This window comes from Pipra filicauda, unplaced genomic scaffold (genome assembly GCF_003945595.2).
Source record: "Pipra filicauda isolate LSUMZ 115617 unplaced genomic scaffold, ASM394559v2 scaffold167_size3244652_pilon, whole genome shotgun sequence".
Taxonomy (NCBI): domain Eukaryota; kingdom Metazoa; phylum Chordata; class Aves; order Passeriformes; family Pipridae; genus Pipra; species Pipra filicauda.
In genome coordinates, this window is record NW_024104184.1 from 1,490,666 (window position 1) to 1,515,506 (window position 24,841).

The following is a 24,841-nucleotide window of genomic DNA, read 5'->3' on the forward strand; positions in this document are numbered from 1 at the left end:
TTCACAGACGACATCAAGTTGGGAGGGAGTGTCGACCTGTGGAAGGCAGGAGGGCTCTGCAGAGGGACCTGGATAGGCTGGAGAGTTGGGCTGGTTCCAACGGGATGAGGTTAAATAAAGCCAAGTGCCGGGTCCTGCACTTTGGCCACCACAACCCCCTGCAGTGCTACAGGCTGGGCACAGAGTGGCTGGAGAGCAGCCAGGCAGAAAGGGACCTGGGAGTTTGGATTGACAGGAGGCTGAACATGAGCCAGCAGTGTGCCCAGGTGGCCGAGAAGGCCAATGGCATCCTGGCCTGTATCAGGAACAGTGTGACCGGTAGGACCAGGGAAGTGATTCTGCCCCTGTACTCAGTGCTGGTGAGGCCTCACCTGGAGTACTGTGTCCAGTTCTGGGCCCCTCAGTTCAGGAAAGATGTTGAGGTGCTGGAGCAGGTCCAGAGAAGAGCAACAAGGCTGGTGAAGGGACTTGAACACAAGTCCTCTGAGGAGAGGCTGAGGGAGCTGGGGTTGTTTAGCCTGGAGAAGAGAAGGCTCAGGGGAGACCTCATCGCTCTCTACAACTACCTGAGAGGAGGTTATAGGCAGGTGGGGGTTGGTCTCTTCTCCCAGGCAATCAGCAGTAGGACAAGAGGGCATGGCCTTAAGCTGCGCCAGGGGAGGTTTAGGTTAGATATTAGAAAGAAATTCTTTACAGAAGGGTGATCAGCCATTGGAATGGGCTGCCCAGGGAAGTGGTGGATTCTCCGTCCCTGGAGGTTTTTAAGATGAGGCTGGATGTGGCACTCAGTGCCATGGTCTAGCAACTGTGGTGGTAGTGGATCAAGGGTTGGACTTGATGATCTCAGAGGTCCTTTCCAACCCGTCTGATTCTATGATTCTATGTCTGCCAAGCAGCCAGAAGGAGGCTGAGATGACCAATGTATTAGAGGGCAGTGTATAAGTACCATGTGCTGAATGGCTATTGCACATCTAAAAACACCCAGCCTCTTTTCAGCTTCTGAGGGAGCAGTGCATACCACCCTGCACTCCTTCACACTTCAGTCATGACCTACACCAAACAGCTGTGTAAAGCATTCAGACTTCCTCCTCAAGGAGAAGTACTGGTAATATCAGTGCACTCACAATTACACATTTTTCATTCCGTGTTAATTTTTCTAAGATAAAGGATGAGGAGCGCAGTGCATGACATCTTTCAGTAAGCTGCTAATTTTCTACCCAATTATTTACTGGTATTACAGGAAGAAATGTTTGAAATTTAATGAATAAATAACAATAAATAATAAGCAAGTAATATTTGCTTTTGTTTAGTGTCTTAAAGTAAGAATCAGATGTGAGCTTTTTCATTCTGTTATTAAAACCAGCACTTGCTGTTATACCTCCAAGGTTTCCAACCATAGCCTTTGGATTTAACTGGAGATAACATTCCACCACAATTTTAAATATTTCAGAAAGGGGTGGGGAAAAAAACCCAAAGATGCATTCAACTACATCACCAAAACACATGTGTATGCAGGTATGAAAACCTGTAACTTTACCTGAAAGTTTTTATATTAATAAAAAAAATCTGCAGTGTCACAGAATCTCTGAAAACACATTCTGTACTACTTCAGCAAAGATAAAATATTTTTTTAAAACATGCATTTTTATTTAATATACTATGTTATTATGCGTTATACTACTTGATAAGCTGTGTTTAAATTCTAAGCTAAACAAATTCTGTTCCGAGAGCAATCAAAACTACCCTATGAAGAAGACTGTGCTTTCAAGAAAAGTTAACATCACCAAGCCAGAAGTGTATTTTTTTCCTAGTAACATACCTGTTAACTATGATGAGATAGCATACTGGGAGAGATGTATAAGAATAAACCCAGAAACTCAGGAACTTAAACAATCCCTTTAATATAACAAACATATCCAACTTCCAAATATAAACTGGGACCAACTAACAAATAAGAAACTCAAAACAACTTTCTGAATACCAAAAAGGTCTTATGTAAAACAGTGCTCATTTATTTGAGGTATCGTATCCATGAAAACAAAACAAACCAAACCAAACTGTCTACATTTAAAAAGATTTTTTACTTAGCAAGGCAAAAGAATTTAGGTGGTACATAAGAGTAAACAGATGTAAACAGTGTAAAAATACAGACTGCTAATACCAGCCAACCCAAAACTGAAATAACCCAAATATTAAAGAAAAATAAACCAGAGGCATGCAAAATATTGTTTGTCAAAATACACTCAAATCCATGTGGCTAAGTGGAAGTCAAAAGCTAGTGAGATGGATTTAGAAATGCAGTTTTCCTTTCTTTATTTTCCTTAGATTGATTGTCATTCAATTTTCCACTGAAGTGGAATGGCTGATGAAAAGCTTTTAACCTTCTTCAACCCAGCGGTAACTGAATTTTTAAAACTCCTAACAGGTGTTGAAAAGGAGGTTTAGATGTTTTTATGATATAGTGTGATATACAACCTCACTCAAATGCTACAAGCAAATGGTGCATGGTCTGTTACTCTTATGGGAGGCAAAAGCTTCGAAAACAGTCAAGTTGCTTCAGGTGGATTTTTGAATTCCTCCTCAGGAGAGCAGTGACAAACTCCATGGTAAATCCAGTACACCACCTAACATTTTATTTGCAACACAGAACATTTTGGCAACCAAGATATATTAGAGGAATCTGAATAATGACCTGCAATGCATGTGCTTTTCAGAAAAATCAAGCTTTGTTTCAGATACGCATCAGGAACATAAACAGCAAAAGGCTTTTGGAGCAACTGTACTGATGCCATCCGTCTTAGTTGCACTTACAGGTCTTTCTTATCTTCTGCTTTATTTAAACTTTGCTGAAAAGAGACAGATAAACAATTTAAGTTTGGCCAAGATCAGAAACCATTGACTTCAGATGCTGTATTTTGCCCCCTTGCAGCCACACCTGATTTGTTCACCATACACCTTTCGAAGTTCCCATCAATACCACCCCACAAATACTTGTGCTTCTGATCCCAGGATAGTCAGGGCTGTGCAACCCTAGGTCTGCTTCCATCCATGTTACATCTGAACTGCGCAGCAAACTCAGCAGAAAGCATTTTCTCCTATCAACCGATTTATCCCTGGGAGCTGTACCCTCTGTGTGCTCAGTACCTTCTGTTCTTTCCATTCAGAGGTAAACACAGAAAATGGTGAGGATGTGTGTTCTAGACCACAAGCCTGTTAGAAATGCAGCAGGACTACTATGGCTCATTACACAGGGAAGCACAACAAGGACAGGACATGCATGGTGGTCTCGATTTGAACACACAGATCAGTTGAGCAATCTCTGTAGTACAGGGTGAGGCTGGGAATCAGTAAGTGGTTTCACAAAGTGCAGGAAAAATAATTTTAACATCAATCATTTATTTTCTCCCAAGATCACTACTTGTAAAAAGGACAGCTTTCATTTTTATTGAATTTTGGTTGAGACAAGATGTTAGGCATGGAGCATATGAACATCTGTCAGACAACTTAAAAGAACAGAGAGGGCTCCCAGTTCTATCAGAAATAATTACTGTATATTTCATGGGTGTATATTATGGGTATTATCACCATGCACATATGCAAACTCAATCAAACAGCTAACTGAACTTTTGGTTATGTGTTTTTTTTTTTTTTTAATTATTTTGTACTTCAGCTTGAATTTTATAGTAGCCTGTTTTTAGCCTAGGCTGTTTGTTGTGTTTTTTGGTTTTCTATTCTTACATATCAACAGTATTGCAGCATTTATAATCCAGTATTGCAAAAACATGATTAAAGAGCAAACAAAATAAAATTATTTATAAAAATGATGTACATACTCCCCCCCACTACTATTCCTATCATTATCTTACAAGATTTCAATTTGATCATCACATCCAAAACTATCTGAATTTTATTTCCCAAATGACAACAAAACTGAATCTAACAATTTTGACCTGAGCTTTGCCACCCAAAGTGCAAAAAATGAAAACGCTAATAACTTTGCCATTCTCGTAAAACTAAATTCTACTATTTTGATGAAGTTTAAGGACTGCTGCCCATTGTAACCTTATGCTATACTAAAAATTTTGGTAAATTCTCTTGCACAGTAAATACCAAACAAGTAGAATTTTGCTGGTACAATTTCAAAACACAGTGCTTGTATAGCAATCTGGAAGCCACCTACCTGAAGCCGTTCATATTCCTTCATCAGATGATCATATTCTCTTCTAACACCATCAGATTGCTTTTTAACTGCAGCCACTTCATTTTTTGCCTTTTGGAAAGCTGTAAAATATCAGAATTGGTGTTTTAATTATTACTTGTATTTCTGCAGATCCTCAGAGCCCTGGTTGTGTATTAAGGCTCCACTGCAGTAGACATTCCTTCCTCTAAAAAAGCTTGAATTTAAAACACAGCATCACAGATGTACACAGGAAGAGACGTTCAGGACAGGGAAAGAGAATGACCTGTGTTCAGTAAGATCAGCACAAGGAACAGGAAGGGTCTGTAAGACAGGTAAGGGCGAGACCAATAAACTGTTGAAAGAGGCGACAAGTTAGTCATGACTACAGTATCCTGTCACATTGCAGGACAGTTTTAGAAAACTCCACAAAAACTCCACAACTCCAAAATCAAAACTGTCAGCCCTCCTAAAATAAAGAGGGAACTCAAATACTTGGCAAGATTTTCACAAACCAGCTGAGGCTATCTACAAAACATGGGGGGAAGGGGGAGAATACATTATTATAGGAGCACAGACCCCTCCTTTTCACCCTGTTCTTTTACCATGCATGAGTTAATTGATTAGAAGCATCAATTTATGGATGAGAAGGCAGAAATGGTGGTGGGAGGACAGACAACTGTGAACAAACTTTTCACGTCAGAAAAAGTAATTATTACTCTACTCAATCTCAACACAATAAACTGAGAGATGTCTACGCTGCAGTACCAAGCAGCCCAGGACCTTACCATGTCATTTAGACATCTTCATATTCCTCTGCTATTGGTATCTCAGGTATCATTGTATTTCTCTGCTGTAGAGCACAGGTATACTCTAAAACTTGATATATTCATGCTAAAACAAACGTTGTTAATGACCTAATAAGGCTGGCTCATATAGCCACTTAAAAAACCCCAAACAACCAAATCTGACGGTACAAATAAAAAAAAGAACATTTGCAAATTCCTTTTTCCAAAAATGTGGATCTATCCTTTGACTGTGAATTCCCTGAGACAGAGCCTTCTTTCCCAGAGACCTCCAAGACACTCAAGAATTGCAGCACCTCTAAGAGCCTATTCCCAAGAGGAGGAGCTAGATCTGTTTGGTCTGAACCAGATTTCTCTTTGGTTGCTAGTTCCTGAAACATCAGAAACTAGATTTGACCATTCTTTTACATGCAAAAAGGAAAATTCCCTCTCCATTTCTGCTATTTTTAATTAATTTGAATGTATAGGTGAAAAATGGTTCTCATTTCAGAAGCCTGCAAGTGGTTTTCCAGTAACAGGACTTTTACCCAGCCTGAAACTCTGATTTACTGAAGTTAATAACACTTCTGTCTATTGATTCCAATGCAATAAAAAATTCACCCCATCTCTTTACATCCTTTTTTTAATTTCCATACTCTCACACAGTTATCCTTCATCCTTTATGGCATTCTTGACAGCATCAACACAAATTTTCTAAAGGTACTGGTATTTGGAATAACTATAATTTCCACACCTGTGACAAATCAAACCCCAATGCATTTAGTCTTTCTCTGATCTTATTACTGTTTAAAATATTCAATAGTAAAATTTGGAAATCAATAAAATAAATTTTTGAAAATTTGATAAACTTCTGAATTTTAAGCTGTAGACAAAAAACTGTATGTATATGCCACTTCACTTCTTCAAGAATCTACTAATTAGAAAGATAAATTCTGCTTTTGTTTGAACATTCTTATACATAGTTATAGTAAAAATTAATGAGAACTTATTCCTGAAGAAGTAGGAACTCAATGTTTTTGATCTAATACTATTTAGTTATTTATAAGCAGCAGCACAGTACTTTAGTTGCAACTAAAAACTACTTTATCTTTAAAATATGAACAAAATACCTAAAAACATCTACAAATCAAGAAAGCTAACAAGCTACTGCATTGTTTTAATGTTTTGACCAAAACAGATGTATGACAGGAATACCTCACCTAACCCTAGAAGACGAAAAAGCAGGGAACAGATTGTCCTTTCCACCTGTGCTGGCTATGGACAAAAAAACAAAAACATCAACAAACCACTAACCCCAGACTTGTTCCTGTTAGGACCACACAATTACAAGGAGCATCACATCTCTGACAATGTGAATTCCTCAGTACACCAGTTTCTTTGGATGCCTTCTTGTCAAGCAACAGAGCCTGTTCGTATCTCACTGCTCAACTCTCCTGCACTGCACAAGCACTGCAGTGCAGCTCAGTCGATGGCACATGTACGTTGTTTGTCATATGGACTGTATCATATGAACACGGATCCAGCAGGGAACAGAAAATCCTTTGTGTGCACAACACAGTCAGTTTTTATTTCTGGCTTCCATCTGGCCTGTTGGTTTTTCTCACAGGAGACAGAACAGCTGCACTGGCAGCAAGCAAACCCCAACAGCTGACTCTTCCTACCAAAAAAGGCTTGAGCAGGCAAGAGGTGAGGATGTTGCTTCTACATTAATGCAACTAATGAGAAGAATAGTCAGTAAGTCCCAAAACTCAAATCCAGCCTCAGTACTGTGAGAGGTAGGCTATCCTTTTTCATTTCTTCCCCTTCCCTTAAAATAATAATCAACAAAACATTCTTAGGGCAGTGTTTCAGTGGAAGACATTTGTGGAAAATTTTATCCCTTTACACTTGTGTTACACGTGTGACTGGAGGTCCATAAACTAATGTAACATGTACAGTCTGGGAGAAGTAGAGAACTTGTCCTTCTCTCACCACATTCTCTGTATCCTAATCCAGCACAGATAGTTTACTTTATATTGCTCTGAATTCAAAGCAGGACGAGGAGATTACCACAGCCCAGCAGCTGTGCAGCCCAGTAGCATTTCTATGATCCTCTCATTCAATGAGCATGGAGAAGCAAACACTAAAACAAAACCAAACAGCAACAAAACCAACTGATGATTCTTTGGGTGTTTTCTTGCACAAGTACTAGTCCTGGTCTGACTAAATCACTTGACTTACAGTGCTTGCTACTAAGGAAACCATCTGGAACTTACATTAGCATTGCTCACAATACAAGCCTACAACCCAAATGATTTGGACTAGTTAAAGAGTAAGAAAGAGCCCTCTCTTTTAAGAGTTTTCAAGTTGAGAAAGAGCTATTCACATTTAAGAATTTAGGCACTGACGGCACAAAAGATTTGCCAACAAATACGCTTGTAAGGCTGGGAACACAACTCCAGTCAAGTAATTCCATACTAATTCTGAATCTCTTCATAAGATATAATGGTCAGATAGTTTAAAACAAAAAGGCAGGGCCAGAAAAAATCAATCACAAATTTGCTTCAAGTACCTTTTGTAATCTCAAATGAAATTTTGTTACAAAACGATATTAAGGGAATCGTCCGGACGGCATAAACAGCCTTGTAGAACAAACCCACGCTTGTGTATGCAGCACCATCCCTTCCCATCAACTCGTATTGCATGTGATGTTGTGCAATGTCTCCCACCAAGCTTATGATCCCACAGGTAAAAAGTAAGGTTAAGTAAGACTGACTTTGTTTCTAAAACCTCCCTCTGCCATTGGCTAAATAACACGAGATAGTGGCCAATTCCTTTAACTTGTTTTTTTTTTTTTTTTTTTTTTTTTTTAAACTGGAGTGCATCAGTGGAGCTCAACATAGTTTTCATATATGGCACTAGCCTGCCTGGCAACACAAAGGCCAAGTTGAGTTCTCCCTTGCAGCCAGTTTTATGAAATGTATTCCCAATGCCTGTATTGGTTAATTATCTAACACCTAATAATCTTCACTTTTAAGTGAAAGCTGTACATCTGTACATTCATACCTTCTGGAACAGCTAACAATTAAAAGCTATTTCAAAACCAGCCCTCCACATAAATTATTGCTCTCTTCCTGTCTCCTACAACACTATGCAACCATGAAACAAAAAACACTTGTGACACATTCTGTACACAAAACAAACCTCAAAGGATGCACGGGAGTTTCATCAGAATTTCCTCCTGCTGCACTGTATGCCTATGACAACAATATATAAATAGAGAGTATTTTCAGAAAAAGTTGAACTAAACTTCAAAAGCATCTAAATGACTTTGGTGAGCCAGCACATATTTCACGAAGTGGAATCCTAATGGAACAGATTTTGTCTCAATGTGGCACTACAGACTCAGCTCAAGGATGCAATTAATGCCACAGCTCAAATAACTGCACATAGAGATACTGGGACTTCAATGCCTGTTGTGCTACATCAGCTGCCAACAGAAACTTAAGGTGCATGCCGTTTGCTATGAAATATTGTTAGAAAAGTGAGGGGTCAACAAGCTGGATAGAGTCTGTCACCAGTCTGTTCTGCCACACAACCTGATCGATATTACGTGTTCTGTATAAATTTATGTTGTGTAAACAAAGCTGTAGCCTTTACCATATATTAGGAAGGTGTCACTAAAAATGATGTGATAGAAGTTGAAATAGTACAGCATTGCAGAAGTCTCCCTCCTGCCCAAAGGGTCCAATAATAACAAACTGACATTTCACACACAGGCATTTCCATAGTTTGGGATCTGTGAGCAAGAAAAGAAAGTTAATGCACCGCTAGCCCTGTTACTGCCCCCAGCCCCAGTAAGGACTGCTGCCCTATGACACTTCTCTCAGCTCTAACTTCATTTTCAATTTCATATAATTTATTTTCTTGTGGCTTTGTGGATAGTTTTCAAAACCTGAAACAATATCCTAGCATCTCCTTCTTCCCTAGAAAATCCCTGTAGGTCCAAGATTAGCAGTCATACTGAGAGCCTTTAATTATCTGAATCAACATTTTGTTAGAAATATGTCTAATGTGTAGCAGGAGAAAAATTCTCACATCTGTGCTGTGTGCTCCAACGAGTATGTAGGTATCAATGACACATTTTTCATCATATACAACTTTATCAATAAATTACCATCTCAAAGGTTTCTATACAGTCATGTTATTACATGTCTAGGTATGCTAAAAATGGATTTAGGCTCTCAAAGTGCTAGCCCCACTGCTGGGTGCTTATAAAGCCCTGACGACAATATGTGGAGCTGCAATAAAGTAGTGAGGAACTAGTCCTCTTCATTTCTGGAATAAAACAACAAAAGGCATCAAGAGGAATAAGAAAGTCAAGTCTGAAAAGGAAGCAAATTTGGCTGAAATCTTTGTCATTTATTTCCAACCTTTCCTCAGATTTTAGTAATTTCACTACTGTCTCCATACTGTATTTTCAAAGCACAGGAGGTGGAAAAATGTCTTCTTAACTTAGGATTTCACTTACAGTTAATTGAGAAAAGAAGCTGACTGTGTTTCCTGTAAAAAGTGAAGAACTAGAGATGAGTGTCCTGAAAGTCTGCAATAATTTCCGTCTACACTATAATTTTAGTAAGGAGACATACAGTATTTTCTCTGCCAGTTGCAAATACTGACTCAAAACCTTAGAGAAAATTTGGATCTCCAGTGAAGTCACAGCACCGATCTGATACTAAACTGTGTTCTTAAATGTGAAGCAGCCTTACATTTAGGATTCCTCCTGGGTGCCACTCTATTGAGTTAACCGACATTTCAACATGTGGCCCAGTATAAAATAATGTATCACCGTGCATCAGTAGCTTAACATACGTCCCAGACCAGAAAAACAGATATTTGAAACTACCTTGTGAAAAAGATTAAACTTGTTTTGTCTTCCAAACAGCCAAAAAACCCCTAAATGCAAAATCCCAACCAAACAAGAACAAAATCCAAACTTACTACTTGCACTGATACTATCGCTGAAAAATAAACAAAAAGAAAACCTCCAAAATTAAATCCAGTGAAGTTTTAATATTTATACTAGTTTTGCCTTGTTTCATTACTAGTGACACCCTTTACACTCTTTGTTCCCCCCCCCCAATTTCATGGATTGGACACAAAGGAAAGGTCACTTTAGTCATGTGAGCTCAGTAGCACGAAACAAGTAGTTTAAAAGAGGTAAAACAAGCTTTTCAATCTCAACTTTCATTTTGTGTAATGCATTGCTCACACTTAGTGAGCATGAAACTCAACATTCACCTGCTCAGTTGCAGGAATTCCAAAAGAAAACAGTAAATTTGATTCACTTTCTCTAACACTCTGTAGAAACCTGTGTCTGCGGATGTGGGATTTGAAACCTTCTGGTTATCAGTTTGCTCAACACAACATACAAGAAAACTTACTTTTTGTAAGACAGACATACCTTAATACCACCTAGCTGCTGATAGTAATGCCTATGGGGTTTTTGGCAATGAGGGGGATGGCATCAGTGGAAGGGTTGTAAATATTTTCCTATTCATTCCTAAGAAAGACTCTCTCCCCCACTTCTGCCCTAACAAAAGATTCAAGCATGCCTTAATTTATACACCTTTTGCATGGACAACAGCTCACAGGGAGAATGCAGCTGAAGCAGCATGAGGTAAATCTATTTATTCCTTCACTTTCTCTAGCATTCCTGTCTGAAAAGCTTACACTATATTAGTGTTACATACCACCAGTTAGTTTAAATAAAACATATGCATTTAAATTTTCCATTGATCCTGTCACTTCAAAGGCAGTTTTCTCCCCCTTTCTTCAAGAAAACAGCAGGAGAGGGAAAACCCACTATCAAACCTGCCTGAGAATGTGAACTAATGAGACTCTCTATTTAAAGATTGTTGTTGCTTCAAGCCTAGCTGAAAACAGCTGTTCTACAGTTCTAGTTTGAATTCCCAGTGAAAAAAGACAATGAAAAAGGATACATGAAAAATACGCTGTTATTCTTACAGCTCTGTAGCACTGCCATGCAATATGAAAGCAAGGCTATGTTTTGATGACAACACACAACTCGGTACCATGAAAATCTGTATTTTGTTACATTCTGAACATCTGATTAATGTTTACTAGATCACAGGCAGTGTTATCTTAAAAACACCAATCTCAGAGGAGCAGGTGTTCATAAGCATCACGCACCTTGACAGATCCCAGTAAGACAGAACCAAACAGGTAAAATCTGCTTCTGTCTCAATTTGGGTTGCCTATAAAGCAGTTTTGACAACCTAAACCTTAAACACGGAAGCTGTAACAAAAGTATTATGTTACAAATTGCAAGGTATGTTTTCTTGTAGACAAAAAAAAAAATTTAAAAAGCTAACACATTAACACCTCTACTGCAGAACAGATATAAATTTAGAATATTTGTCAAGGACTTCTCTGCTATCTGACAGAAACCCTATGTTACAGTAAAAAACCTCAACCACATACTTCCCCATTTCATATAGGGAGAGTGGCTGCTAAGTATGATATGAAAGATCAAACTCATGCCTATAAGCAACCTGCAATTGATTCCACATCCTGGTCACATCATTGATGAAGACAAGTCAACATCACTTAAATATATCCTTTCAATTTGGTAATAATTATAATTTAATTAAGGTGTTCCAATTACACTGTACACATTTCATAATGAAACATTTACTAAAATACAGGGATGGCAGTGATGTTTTGTTAGTTCCTAGTCAAATGTAAAGAAACGCCATGCCAAGTGTTCTGGAAATGGATGAATTAAGTTAGTTAATGCTATACCCAGAATACATTTTTGACGTTCAGTGTTGAAATCATCTTTTTCTTAATTGCAAAGAAGTCCTGACTAATACTTACCAGTCGATGTCTTCTGTAGTTCTGCTTTCAAATATTCAACTTCCTCCTTCAACTTTTCCTGAGTTGCTTCGTTTGACTCTTTCTTTTTACCGCTTCCTTGTCCACTCAAGGCCTAATAAAAACCACAGTTGCTACAATTAATTTTATTTTCATTAGCCTGACATTAATGCAAAACACCCAAAGAATGTCAACTTCAATCTTGCAAACCAACAGGTTTTATCAAATGTCAACATGATACAGGCAGATGATCATTCTAGAAAAAAATGTCCCTGAATTAAAAAAAAAAAATAAAGGAGATAAAAAAGCTCAATGTTTTAGGTCGATAGTAATGGCATACTTGTAACAGAATGGTATTATTTCCTGTGTAAGAGTATTTCTGCATCAGGTGTACAACTTCTGTTTATGTTATAAATGAATTTTTCAGAAGATATAAGCTGGGACTTGCCAGTTACAGAACACGGTCATATTTATGTGCAACTTGTTCTAATAGTTTATTGCGATTTCTCTCCTTGTAGGTTTGCAGCTGCTTCTTCCATCTTCAGAATACTTCAATATCTAGATCCAATTTCCAGTGAAATTCAAGAAAAAAAAACTAGGAAAGGATTCAGGAAGAGCCCTGTAAGCACTAGGCACAAGAGCAATATCTTCCCTGTACTACAGAACTGCTGGCACTACTATACTTACGCATGTTATTAAGATGTAAGATTAGACCCCATAATTAGACCCTTTGCTCTACTTGCCTCTACTGCCCATCCACACATCATCTCTGTTATGAAAATGGCAAAAAAGTGGAAAATGCTTAATGGAAAAAAGAACAGTGAAACATCTGAGATAAACAGCTGTTAGGTGAACTTGTGATATCAGAGTTTACCGGGCACAGGTGGGAGCAAGGGGGAAAGATTACTTTAGGAAGAAAAAAAAAACAAACTGTTTATAAAGATGAAGGAAAAGAACCTTTTATAAAGACTGGTAAAAAATCCACAGAAAAGAGCTGAAAAAAATTTTCCAGAAGCTATTTAATCAAAGAGTGGAGATTACACTGGACTGCTGGTAAGAAAACAATAGCTAACTGTCTCCTTTACTTTGTGATCACCTCTTTCTATTAATATGCAAATAGCTATTTCTGTAAACTTTCATCTTAAGTCCTGTGCTCCATGGAATCTCTGAACAGGAGACAGTGCAGACCTCGCACACCAGAGTAAACTTACAGTATTTATACTTGCAGCCAGTGCCTTTTATGCAATTGCTCTCACCTCTCTCTGATGGTAGAATGAAGCACACTTGCAAATAAACACAAATGCAGGGGCCAAGCCACTGGATGAGAGAAATCTAAGTCATAGTATGTCTATAAAGTTAAAATATTTCAATTCCAAACACTTCACATGTCCGTCACAACGAAGATCCAGCCCCAGCATGTTGCCTGGACCTGTGGCTACCAGTGTTTCTGCAAACCGTGCAATCAAATACACAAACAGAAACAGACAGGAATACAGTTCCCAGTTTCTGGCTGTCGCTTACAAGTGGCTAAGAGAATGTGTTGCTAAGGGAATACGAAAGCAGAACAAAAAAGAGGACTTTGGCCAAATCCCAACAAAACAGAGAAGAAAAAAAAAGTACCATAGGCAGTAAAGAGACAAATTCCATGGCTGAGGGAGGGAGTCTGGATCATTTTGACAAAATACCAAATCACAAAATTTTGTAATCATTGCATACTCAGGAAATACCTAACATGCTCTAATGATCTTTGTTTTACAACAGCTCTCAAACAACTGCATTTTCTTACATCCTTCTTGTACTTTTTTGTCTAGAATCTGTTCTCTGTCTGAAGATTTATTACAAAAAAATTACAGTGCTGGTAACCACAGACGCTGTGTTAGACAAACTCGAAGGAAACCTGTACACATGTGCAGTGAATTTTGTTTTGACAATGAGCCAGACTGAAGAATGCTCTAAAAGTCTTCATACCCCACATATCTGCACACTAGCTTATGGTTCAGTCTCTTCAAACAGAATTCAAACTAATCGAAGAAAGATTTCATACATTTATCTTGATTATCTTTGACTGCTTCCCTTCCTGCACACAACTGTGTACTGAACCACAACAGAAAAATGATAGCTTAATTTTCTCCATTCTTCTCATAAAAATGACATCTCTTTGATCCATTGGTGGTTCTTTTAAGTAAGACATTTTTGCACTCAATACTACTTAATATTACGGCAGTGTCCTACTAAAATAGGAAAGTATTAGGAAATCGGCTGACCCACTATAAAAAGATACAAGAATACAAAATACAAACCCACCACAAAAAGATACAAGAATACAAAATACAGTAACCACAAAATATCAATTTTACAAGACTGGAGAAAATCCTATTAAAAAGAAACACCCAGCATGAGAACAGCTGTATTGTAGGATTTTTCATTCTGCACTGCTATAGTCTTGACCTAAACAGCCAATTTTTCAGGATAAAAAGAGTTAAATTACTGTCTCCCTCTACTTCATTACAATTAAATTCAGAGAGATATTTTAGTACATCTCTTAGTACTTCGATGAAATTTGTCCTGGAAAGACAGAACATCATTTATTTGGGTTACTTCAGTTTCCTTTGTTAGTAAAATGCTACTGAAATTTGTTTTCAGTATTCTGAATTACATATTGTAAGTACATAGTTCTTCCTTTTTCCACCAGAGGGAAAAAAATGAACAAATATTATTCAGTAGCAAATCATCCTCACAGTATTTTGTACTAACTACTTGCTGAATAAGAAAATAACTAAAGAAGCTCAAAGATACCTCCTGCAGCCTTTCATTCTCAGCCATGTATTTTTTGGCTGCTTCAGTAGCATCATTTACTTGCGTTTCCAGAGCTGCATGAGATACCATCTCTTTTGCCAGCTGAGTGAGAAGGGTGACAGTACGTCTCAATACACTGTGAAGAAATACAGTGAACAGAACTGTAATTCACATCATAATTTTTTTCTTTTTAAAAAGCAAAACCAAAACCAACAAAAACTAAAACAAACCAAACAAGCCAGAAAACCAAAGCAACCCCTTTTCATTTGCTGCATTAGCTATAAAAACAAAACCAGAAGAGAACTGTTCAAGCACTTGAAGGGAAACATCCAAGTTCATCCGTGACAAATAACAGTAAAAGGAGAGACTGAAAATATTTTCATCCATTAACATTCTGATTTTTACTTTATGCAGAACCTCTCTTCTCCTAAATACCCACAGCCATTAAGGGGTCAGACATGCTTGCTTAAAGGCTGAATTACTCTTAATTTTAAACAGGATGGATCTCCAAACTGAAGACCCAAATAACATGTTATGGTAAGGAATACAGTGCAAAAAAAAAAAAAAAAATCCCACAACTTTATAAAAGTCCTTACAAGAATAAAATTAGCAATATGAGCATTTTAATCTTCAAAGTACTTTGTCAATACAGTTAAATCAAGAGCATGCATATGGCACCTCAAATCTAAGCTTTGCCTAGATTTGATCTAGTGATTGCCTCTTTGCATCACTACTTTTGTTATTCATCTTGGAGTCTTTCAAAGCAGTATGTTGCTGAATCAAGCCAAAGTAACAACTAAATTAAATTAATGCCTGTAATATAACTATGCAGCTGCTCATCAAAGAAATTTGAAAATCCAAGTAATTAGCTTTTTCATAATTGAAAAAATATTAGTAGACCTTTTCGAGGTAAGCCTCCCCTCACCCCCCAGCTTCTTCACTGAAAGCTAATTTTCTTACTTTTTTGGGGATTAGTAAAAAAGTTAAGGTCCTCATGTCACTACTTTTCCAAGGCTTAGCATGTTTTACTATTGTTTATTAATAATTTATAGGAGTCATTAAAACACCACAACTAAAACAGAATCATAGAATCATGTAGGTTGAAAGGGGCTTCCAGAGGTCATGCTGCCCAGAGTAGGGACAGGTTAAGCAGATTGCTCAGATCCTTGCCCAGTTGATTTCCCGCCATCTCCAATGATGGGTGATTCCACCATCATTCAGGGGCCTTGTTCCAGTGTTTAACTGCTCTTGATAGTAGAAGTGCTTTTCTATCTTTTCTATCTGAGGTTCCTGACCTGTTACCTCTTGTCATTCCTGTGTGGATCCACTGAAATGAGCTCACTCCATCTTTTCTACAAGCTACTACTAGACAGATATAGCAACCAATAGGATCTTCCCTTCAAAGGTTCTTTTCTGGCTGAAAGACAAGCTCCCTCTTCTCTCCTCAGAGGTCCCCATGGGTCATCACAGCAAGGACACATGCCATCCTAGGATAACACAGACTTTCATGTGCCCAATCTGCTTATGTACTCCCCAGTTGCACCTGCTAGTGGGGGTGATGTTACATTACCCACTGACTATCCCAGAAGGCTCAGGGAATTGGGAGGCCAAACAGCAGAACTTATCAGTATGAAACAAAGCAACCTAAGGTTGATCATGTTATACTCAATGCCTCACTCTTTTCCAAATATTTAGTCATTTGGTCCCAGTGAGCAGTGGGCTCATGTTTTCTTGAGCTTGCCTTTAGTTTTCAGCCCTTCTCGTCCCTCTCTGGTTCTGCATGGGGTAACAGAGGGCCAGACAAGCCTTGGTAGGCTCTCCCCATCTTCCAGACATCAAGTCAGACTAGCAGATGGGTGTCTCTGTCCTACCCAGGGAACAGTCTCTGGAGACTATGACCCTTCTCTTTTCTGTGCAGTTTGCATATGAGGGCTCAACTGGATCCAGTACCTCCAAATACAGGAGATCATTTTCCTTACCCAATGTTCCACAATTGCTGAACCACAGATGAAAAGCTTTTCTTGTGCTGTCACATGTGACAAGCTCCCAGCCTCCTCCATTTTGTGAATCTCCATCTACCACTATTCTGGAATTTTCCTATTGGCTGATGTGCTGAAATGAACTAAAACTGACCCAAAGAATGAACCAGGGGCATCCAAGTACCTGTTCACACCTACATGTGGTCTGAACTTGGTTGGGTGATGGTAGTAGCAGTGCAGGATAAGACAACCCAAGGAACACTTTCTCACCTTCTCTGACAGACATTTTGCCTGTTTAAGGGATAAGCAAAATAATGTGGATAGAGCCTTCCCAAATCTTTGTTCGCGAAGCCTAGCCATGACATGACTGTAGGAGTACTTATTTCTTCTAAATTTTGGTGAAAGGCCAATAGCCCAAAAAAACACATCAAGTAAATCTCTTCAACAGCAGAACTTTTATGCACAATAAAATCTGCTGGGGCCATGTGAGTTTTCTTCCTTGAAAGCTGAGTGGGAGTAGGATCCTAGGGGACCAGCTTCCAGCTCTTGCACAGGACACAACCCAGCTATCCCTCTTGGAGCAGAGATCAAAAACATATTTGTGCATATTTACTCAACCTTTCTAAAGGAAGACAAAGAACATGATGCATTCATATCACTATTGTGCAAGGCTAGAACCACCTTTTTTTTCCAATGTTTGCCTGCTCAAGTTTCATATTAATTTTTCTTTGACACTTTTTTATGTTCAACGCTCCTCAATGATCTGCTAAAATGGTCATACGTCACTCTAAGGGGAAGAAGTTTGTCAGAAGTCTCTGATTTTCTTGATCTGTGTTCTTCTTGCATATCTAGGCAATGTCAAGCAGCTCACTGAAGTAACTCAGAAAAGGACCAGCATTCTTTGCCCAGTCACCACAAAAATGTACAAATAGAAACTCATTTCACCAGCACATCCGTTTCGATTCATTCACATTATCTGTGTTCAATGAGCTCATGTGCTCCCTGCCCACTTTTAAGACCAGCAGGTTGTTTGGCTACTGATTCACAGGTTGTCTTGGCTGCTACTGCTGGGCAGTACAGAACTGTCCCTTCCTTTACTGTTTTATTAGCTGTATTTAAACATCCTGAAAGGGATACCAGATTTAATATCATAACACCATAGGAGGCGAGTTACCACAAAGTGCTTGATCTGAAATATATCTGAAACTTTCCTCAAAGGCCAGAATATTATCCTAAGTTCTTAACTTATTATCAAAGGTCTTAACTTTGAGCTTGAGATAAAGTGGTTGAAGTCACGCTCAAGTTTTGCTTCTTAACACAGCAGGATGCAAAAATACCAGCTTGCAAGATATTAACATTATTTTAACAGTACTTTAGTTTCTGATTTTTTTTATTTCAGTTTTCCATGTTCAAAAAAAGGGTGTAATTTTAAGGAAGGAAATGAGTATTTCCTGAAGAAACTTCTGCAAAATATACGTTTTCTCCAGCATTCAAAATGTTTCTTTCCATGTGTCGCTCACACATCCGTCCAATCTTCAAATATTTGTAAGGTATTATTTTCCCTGATCTTACTTGCCTCTTATCCAACCTGGTCACACTTAATTCTTTAATCTCTTGAAATTGGCCTTCTGATCTTTACTTTACAATTTGTGCAACAATTTGTGCAACTGTAATAAACATACTATGTAGATACTAGAAAAATCTCATACTTACAGCCAAAGAAATAAGGAAAAACCTGAGAGATAGAGGTTTCTTTGCGATCTAAAGAGTTTCATCTGAATGTGATCAAAGGCACTACTATTGATGTTTGCAGCCTTTTCATTCACGTGAACGGATGAGTACTTCCTGACTTCTCTAACAGCATCTGCAAACAAAAACAGTCCGTTCTTATTCACATCTGTGGGTGTGTGTGTATGATAAACCACACTTAGTACTAGAAATATGTATTTGGACTTTCAGCTCAGTAAACAGAAATAAGGCAAACAGTGGCACTGCTTATGGTATCTATACATTTTAAAGGCTGGTCTGGATAAATCACTGAAGCACTCCAGTATATTTCCAGAAATATGACAAACTATTGCCCAAAACATGCCTGAACAGTCATTTCTAACACTTGCACCCAGTCCCCAGGCATCAGGCCAAAGCAACACACTCTACAAATCTTAGCAAAGACCCCATAGTGTTAAAATGTCACTGCTGACAACTGAGCTAAATCCCCCCTGGACAAACAGTGAGAAATGAGGAAGAGAGGGGAAAAGAAGAAATATTTTCTCAAGTATTTCATATAGAGTTTGTTAGATAAGCATGTGTTTTAGTAATGACACAAGTGTCTACTTTATGCTTGAATCACAGAGGGAGAAAATTATTTCTGTAACATCCATCAAAATAGAAAGACTAGTAACACAGTAACATCAGTAGTAACTACTAACTGTAATAACATAATAAACAGAATGGAGGAGGTAAGCTACACCTCAGCTTTCAGTCATTTTTCATACATCTTTCAGCTTCTTTTCATTCATCATATACTCCTGATAGTTCTGCAAAAGGGCTAATACACTGCAAACACTTTTCAAAGGACAAAATAATTAATTAGGACTTACATCTACACAAACCAAAAATCTAACCCAGTTAAGAGTTCATATTCCAATATATAAACTTAAGGTCATCATACATTGCTACGACCAATATAGCACCTTAAATCTCCTTGTGTGCATCAACAAATATACACATTTCATGACATCATCAGTTCCTGCAGAGTATTTTGGCCATGTTATTAAACTGCTGCTGCATTTGTCTAAGCAGACAATCAATTCCAAAGAAAAACACATGTGAATATCATCACTTATGACTGCCTCTTTTATATGCCTAAGTTATTAAGAAGGAAAAAAACCCTGAAGTAAAACTTCAAACAATGTATCACATACTACGAGTAAACAAATGCATGTCCCTGTGCTATAGGAAGAGTCTTCTGCAATAACCTATCACTTTATGCTACGGGGCAAGCATCTCATCGCTGCTTTACTTTAGCCCAACTTCATCTTTCTGCAAAATCAATGACTATCGACAACTCGAAAGCAAACTTTGGTCGAAGCTGGACCTGAGTTCAAGAGAGTAAATGAAATCCATTAGTTTTCAAACTTAAGCCATTTACTGAAGATCTACTTATGAGAATAATACTAAGCATAATCTTAAATAATGATTTTAAAAGTCTATTGGTATTTCTGGTACTTTTTTAATATTAAGAATGTAGTATTGCAGTCTGGCCTAACATTGTTATTTATGTAGCACATCTGTATATTTCCCTCAGCAGAAAATAAAACTATGCATTTTTTTCTTCCTGTTTCAAGTAGCTTGGAATTAAAGAGCATGTTCACTCTCAGGTGCTGGAAACACTTCTATCCATGGAGAACTACTACTATCCCTAAACACAGGAGAACTATTTTCATCACTGAAAGGTGCTTACCTCACAAAGCAGTCAAGACAGACATTACATGAAATCAATCAGGCATATGGTCACCATTCAAGCTCCAGTTTCCTTAAAGCTTTACTCCTATTTCATAGACCTCAGGATCTACTCATAACAGAGGTAGCAAACAAACAGCTGTTTTGTATCTGCACTGAGCAAAAGTAGTCAAATAGCCCAGTGTTTTGATATATTCTTCAAGAGCAACAAAGGGAAAGAGTGCCATCTACTGCATAAGAAGGCACAGTTCAGCCAAATTCTTGTGTGGAACATGTTCATTTACCTGTCTGAGAAAGTGAAACCAAGCAGCAGCCTAGACCCAGCCCCATTTTTCCTCCTCATTCACTACTATATTAGTATTGCATTTGGATTCCCAATGTGGATGCAGTATAAGCCCTCTACTCTTTCATTCCATTGTATAACTTTTCAATAAATTAGCTGATTTACATTAGGCTTGAATCCTTTCAGTTAATTTACTGATACGAACTCCATGTACCAGGTTTTTTCCCCATTTCTTAAGAAACTGAATATTTAACACTTACCAAGAAACAAGACGATCAGTAAAACTATTATTGTAAGGAACATCTTGTTCCAAAATACTGCCATTTTGCTCCATAGAGGAATCATAAAAATCTTCTGCCATCTGTAAAACAGCATTGTGTTATTCAAAAATAATTAAGCAGTAAAAGAAGAGCATAACAACCTCACAGAAGAGAGCCTTGTTATTGATAAGAGACTTGTTAAGGTCTCTAAACAGCTGCTTTAATTGCAATACAATTTAGGTGTACACTTAACTTTTCCAACAATCCAACTTGCTCATCTCTTTTTTATTTGCTGTCAATATAGGCAAAGATAGTTGGTTCAACTTGCAAACTTCTTCCATGATAGCAGATGTGTTTTATTTCAGCTTTTACTTTGGCTAGAATTACTTGATGTTCAGTCCTGCCTATAATAAACTCAGGGATGGGGTAAAGACTGTAAAATCCATTGCATCATTTTTATTTCTATCCAGTTATACCCCTTGTTGCCAAATAAAATTAAAAGCTTCCACAAATCAGGATCATCTCTACCATCCTTCTTCAGAAGGCTTATCTTTTACACTGATGAATCTGCATAATTATGAGGTACCAGGACTGTTACAACAGTCTAACATGTAATGACAACAAAAAGACAAGTCTTATGTTTATATTCTGTCAAGGGTTAAAATCCCTTTCCCTAGCATAAATTTGCTGGCTACAGAAGCAACTTCAGAGGCCCAATGGTGGTGAAGACAATTATTATTTTTTAAAACAATCGTCTATTTGATATTACTGCATGGAGTGCTCTGTAAGAATTCACACTTGGAGCACAAACGAAGAACATCTGATGTGCTCAAATGAATTGCAACCAGTCATAACAGAGCACCTACTTGTCTTTTGCTGCAAGTTAGAATCAGTGCTACCACACAAATGAAATAATACCTAGTCACACCATTAGGGATGTAACACAGACATGCTACTCACTGTCTGATTATATGAGGTAAAATTTCCAACTTTTGTTAAGACTATTTACATTTCACAGAAACTGTTAAAATTTGGCCTCTAACAAAGCAGTTTCCAACCTAATATGAATTTAACTTAAATTAGACTGTAGCATCATCTCCCATGGTTTTTTCTGAATGTTCACCAGAAAGGATTAAAATGTTTTAACACTGTGCACGCAAAAAACTCCTTTAAATCTTTTAATATAACCTGAGTTCTTTATAGCAGACAGCCACAGTCTGTATCAAACAAAAAGCTTACTTCAAGCTACAACTCAAACAAAGCCAACTTACAGACTGTTCAAACATGCAACTCTCCAAGCTCCATACTGACCTCCACTTAAGTGACTCCCTGAGGTACAACCTTAGATCGACTACACTGCCAAGTTATAATCAGGCTAAAAATTAGATCTCTTTACTGCAAAGTCTTCTTGTGTACTATTTTCCCACTTATTTTTCCTCAAAAAGTATTGACATTCACGTCTACTGATGCTCCATTTCCTTTTGGTGACAAAAGCTACATAAATATAATCCTTCCAAACTATAATACCAGTCACCACTGTGGATGTACTACACTTAGTACAGATCTGTCTTTTTTACACTGTCAATTTACTTGCTCCTCGGGAACTTATAAGCTTATTAGCAAATTTCAAAAAATTAACCAAAAAAAAAAGTGTAGGCACAAAAGAGACAAAGAATCTGTTTGAAGACTGAGAAGTGAATAAATCAAACTTCAAAGAAGAGCAGTTTCACACGTGTCAGTATCCATGCATGCTTTGCTGCTGACAGAACCAGCTCTCTCTCAGGCCACCGAGAGGAGTACAGCAGAGCTGTTGCCCCCTGGTACTGTCACAGCAGCTAAATCTACACTTTAACACCACAAGATTCCTGCAAGTTTTATTAAGAAGATAATTGGCACATATCACATAAAGGATAAAGCTATTTCACACTTTCAGAAATCACTGTTGAGAGGAAAAGGTCAATGCTCCAAACAGAGCACAGGAATGTATTCGTTTAATATAATTTAAAGCCTTTCAGCCACACTGGATTCAAGCCCTGTTTGCACCACAAGTGAAACATATTTCAGTATTCCCAAAGTACTCTGCTTGTGTCATCAGCCTGCAGAAATTCTTGCAGCAAGTTTCCTCACATAAACCATTAATAATCTGATGATTACGACTGCCATAATCCTTCTCCCCTCTTACATACAGTTGCACTTTTGACTAGAAAACAAGAGAAAGTATGAGAACTCAATAATCTGTGTTGAAATGCTTAACTCCCCACAAGCCAACTTGTAAAAATGGGAAGTTAAATTAGATTTTTAGAACAGTTTCAATTTCTGGATTTAAGGAAACATGACTAATTATTGGTATCCGCTATGGAGAAGCCAGGCATTTTCAAGACTCTTCTGCAGGTTTAAGTAGTTAAATTCAGACTCTCCACACAGCAGCCTTTATTCCTTAAGATATTACAGTAAAAGCTGCATTCTTCATTCTAAATACATCTAAAGATGTAGAAAGTAAACATGCAACAATTTTTACAGAACACTGAGACAGCAGCATTTTTATTTCTTTTGAAAAAGCTTTAAGGTTTCATCCTGCTTGGTTTTGGGGGGGTTGTGGTTTTTTTGTGGTTTCTGGCTTTTTTTTTTTAAAAATCCTGATGTTCTGAAAAGAAATCTGCTTCTCTTGCCTCTTGTGGAGAAGCTAGCTTTCTTTCAATCCTGTAAAGAAATTAACATTACCAAATTTGAAGATCTACTTACAGGAAACAATCTTAAGATAATGCTGTAAGCCAGGCCTTCGCAGAGACTAAGAGTAATGAGCATATTTTGTTTTTTTCTCTTACTACGTGCACGTATTTTACAAGAATTTACTTGTTTTCTTAATGTTTGTGTTGTTCCAGAACCACTATAATGTTGTTAATCTATATATAAGCCTATAGAGGCCTTTATTTCAGTAATCTTGAACTTTCTGCATCAAACTCAAGTTCAGTTTTTCTAAACTAATATCACAGATTTCTTGCAGCCCTTAAAACATGTTTTATGCAGCTTGCTTTGAGTATCTGACGTCTTTCATCTGTAAAGCACCCACAATGCCTAGAGTACAACCAAAACATAAAGTTGCTCGTCACAAATTTGACAAACAACTGCCGAAAAAGCTGCATCCTCCTCTCATTTTTTTTTACTGCTAGATACCTGCCTTCATGCTGGCTGCTCGAGAACCCTGGGAGAAGCCGTCCCACCTGCTGAAACAAAGCAGGGGGGCTCATCTGGGGACCCCGACCGCTGTTGGGATGAATCAGCACTACGCAGAAATCATAAAGCTTCTTCAAGAGGCTTTGCAACTCCTGATGCTCCAGTCCCAAACAGCATCCCTTCAGCTTTGTTCACAACTAATGTAAGACGCAGCAAAGCAACGTATTTACATAAAAGAAGGAGTAAAATAAACTTAGTGGTAAGAAGCAGCTGGGCTGCCCAGCACACCGAAGACCTCCCTACCTGAGCGGGGAAATGAACGGCAGGCAAAGCACGAGAATTACTGCGATCTCGCCGTACAGGAAGCCAGCCACTGCCGTCCACTGGAAAGTCATGGTCCCGGCGGCCTGCGGGGGAAGGGGCGGCTCAGGCGGGCGGCTCCGATTTCCCCTCCCAAACTACCCCCAGGGCAGGGACGTGGGGGCCGGGACCCCGTGCGGGCCGGGATCCCGCGGCCGCCGCACCGGCCCGGCGGGCAGGGCAGGGCCGCCGGCAGAGCCCCCGCCAGGCGGCCGCAGGCCCGGGGGTCCCTCCCGCCGCCCCCCGCACGGCCGGGGAACCCCAGGGCCGCCCCGTCTCCCCGCCCGCCCGGCCTTCGAACCTCCTCGGCGCCGGCGCCCGGCGGAGCTGATGGCGGCGCAGGGGCGGGAGCGGGGCCTCGCCGGCCGTGGCTGAAGAGGCGCGGGCCAATCTCTCCCGCCGGCGCTGCGGGGGCGGGCGGGAAACGGAGGGTGTGTGCGGGCGCGGAGCCGCCCCCGCCCTGCCCGCGGGCCGTGGGCAGGGACGGCCCTGAGTGACACGGCGGGGGCGGTGCGGAGGTGCCGCCGGCCCGGCCGGGGGAAGGTGCCGGCGGGCACCGGGGAGGGAGGGTCGGTGCCCTTCGGTGCCGCCCCGTTGGAGCGGGGTTCCCGCCGCCCCCTCCGCCGCGCTCAGCCCCGGCCCGGCCCCGCCGGCGGGGCGGGTGAGCT

The 24,841-nt window shown here is 39.2% G+C and overlaps 1 protein-coding gene across 1 annotated transcript; it reads right to left on the bottom strand.

Annotated features, from left to right (window-relative positions):
- Positions 1–1,877: 1,877 nt before the first annotated feature.
- On the bottom strand, positions 1,878–24,579 carry BCAP29 (B cell receptor associated protein 29). Its single transcript, XM_027731930.2, has 8 exons — positions 24,475–24,579; positions 24,117–24,220; positions 20,640–20,740; positions 18,348–18,498; positions 14,656–14,791; positions 11,863–11,974; positions 4,181–4,281; positions 1,878–2,846 (listed from the first exon to the last, which is right to left on the bottom strand). The coding sequence occupies exons 2-8, from the start codon at positions 24,206–24,208 to the stop codon at positions 2,808–2,810; spliced, it is 732 nt and encodes a 243-aa protein (XP_027587731.1). The 5' UTR covers positions 24,209–24,220; positions 24,475–24,579; the 3' UTR covers positions 1,878–2,807.
- Between the last annotated feature and the right edge of the window lie 262 nt (positions 24,580–24,841).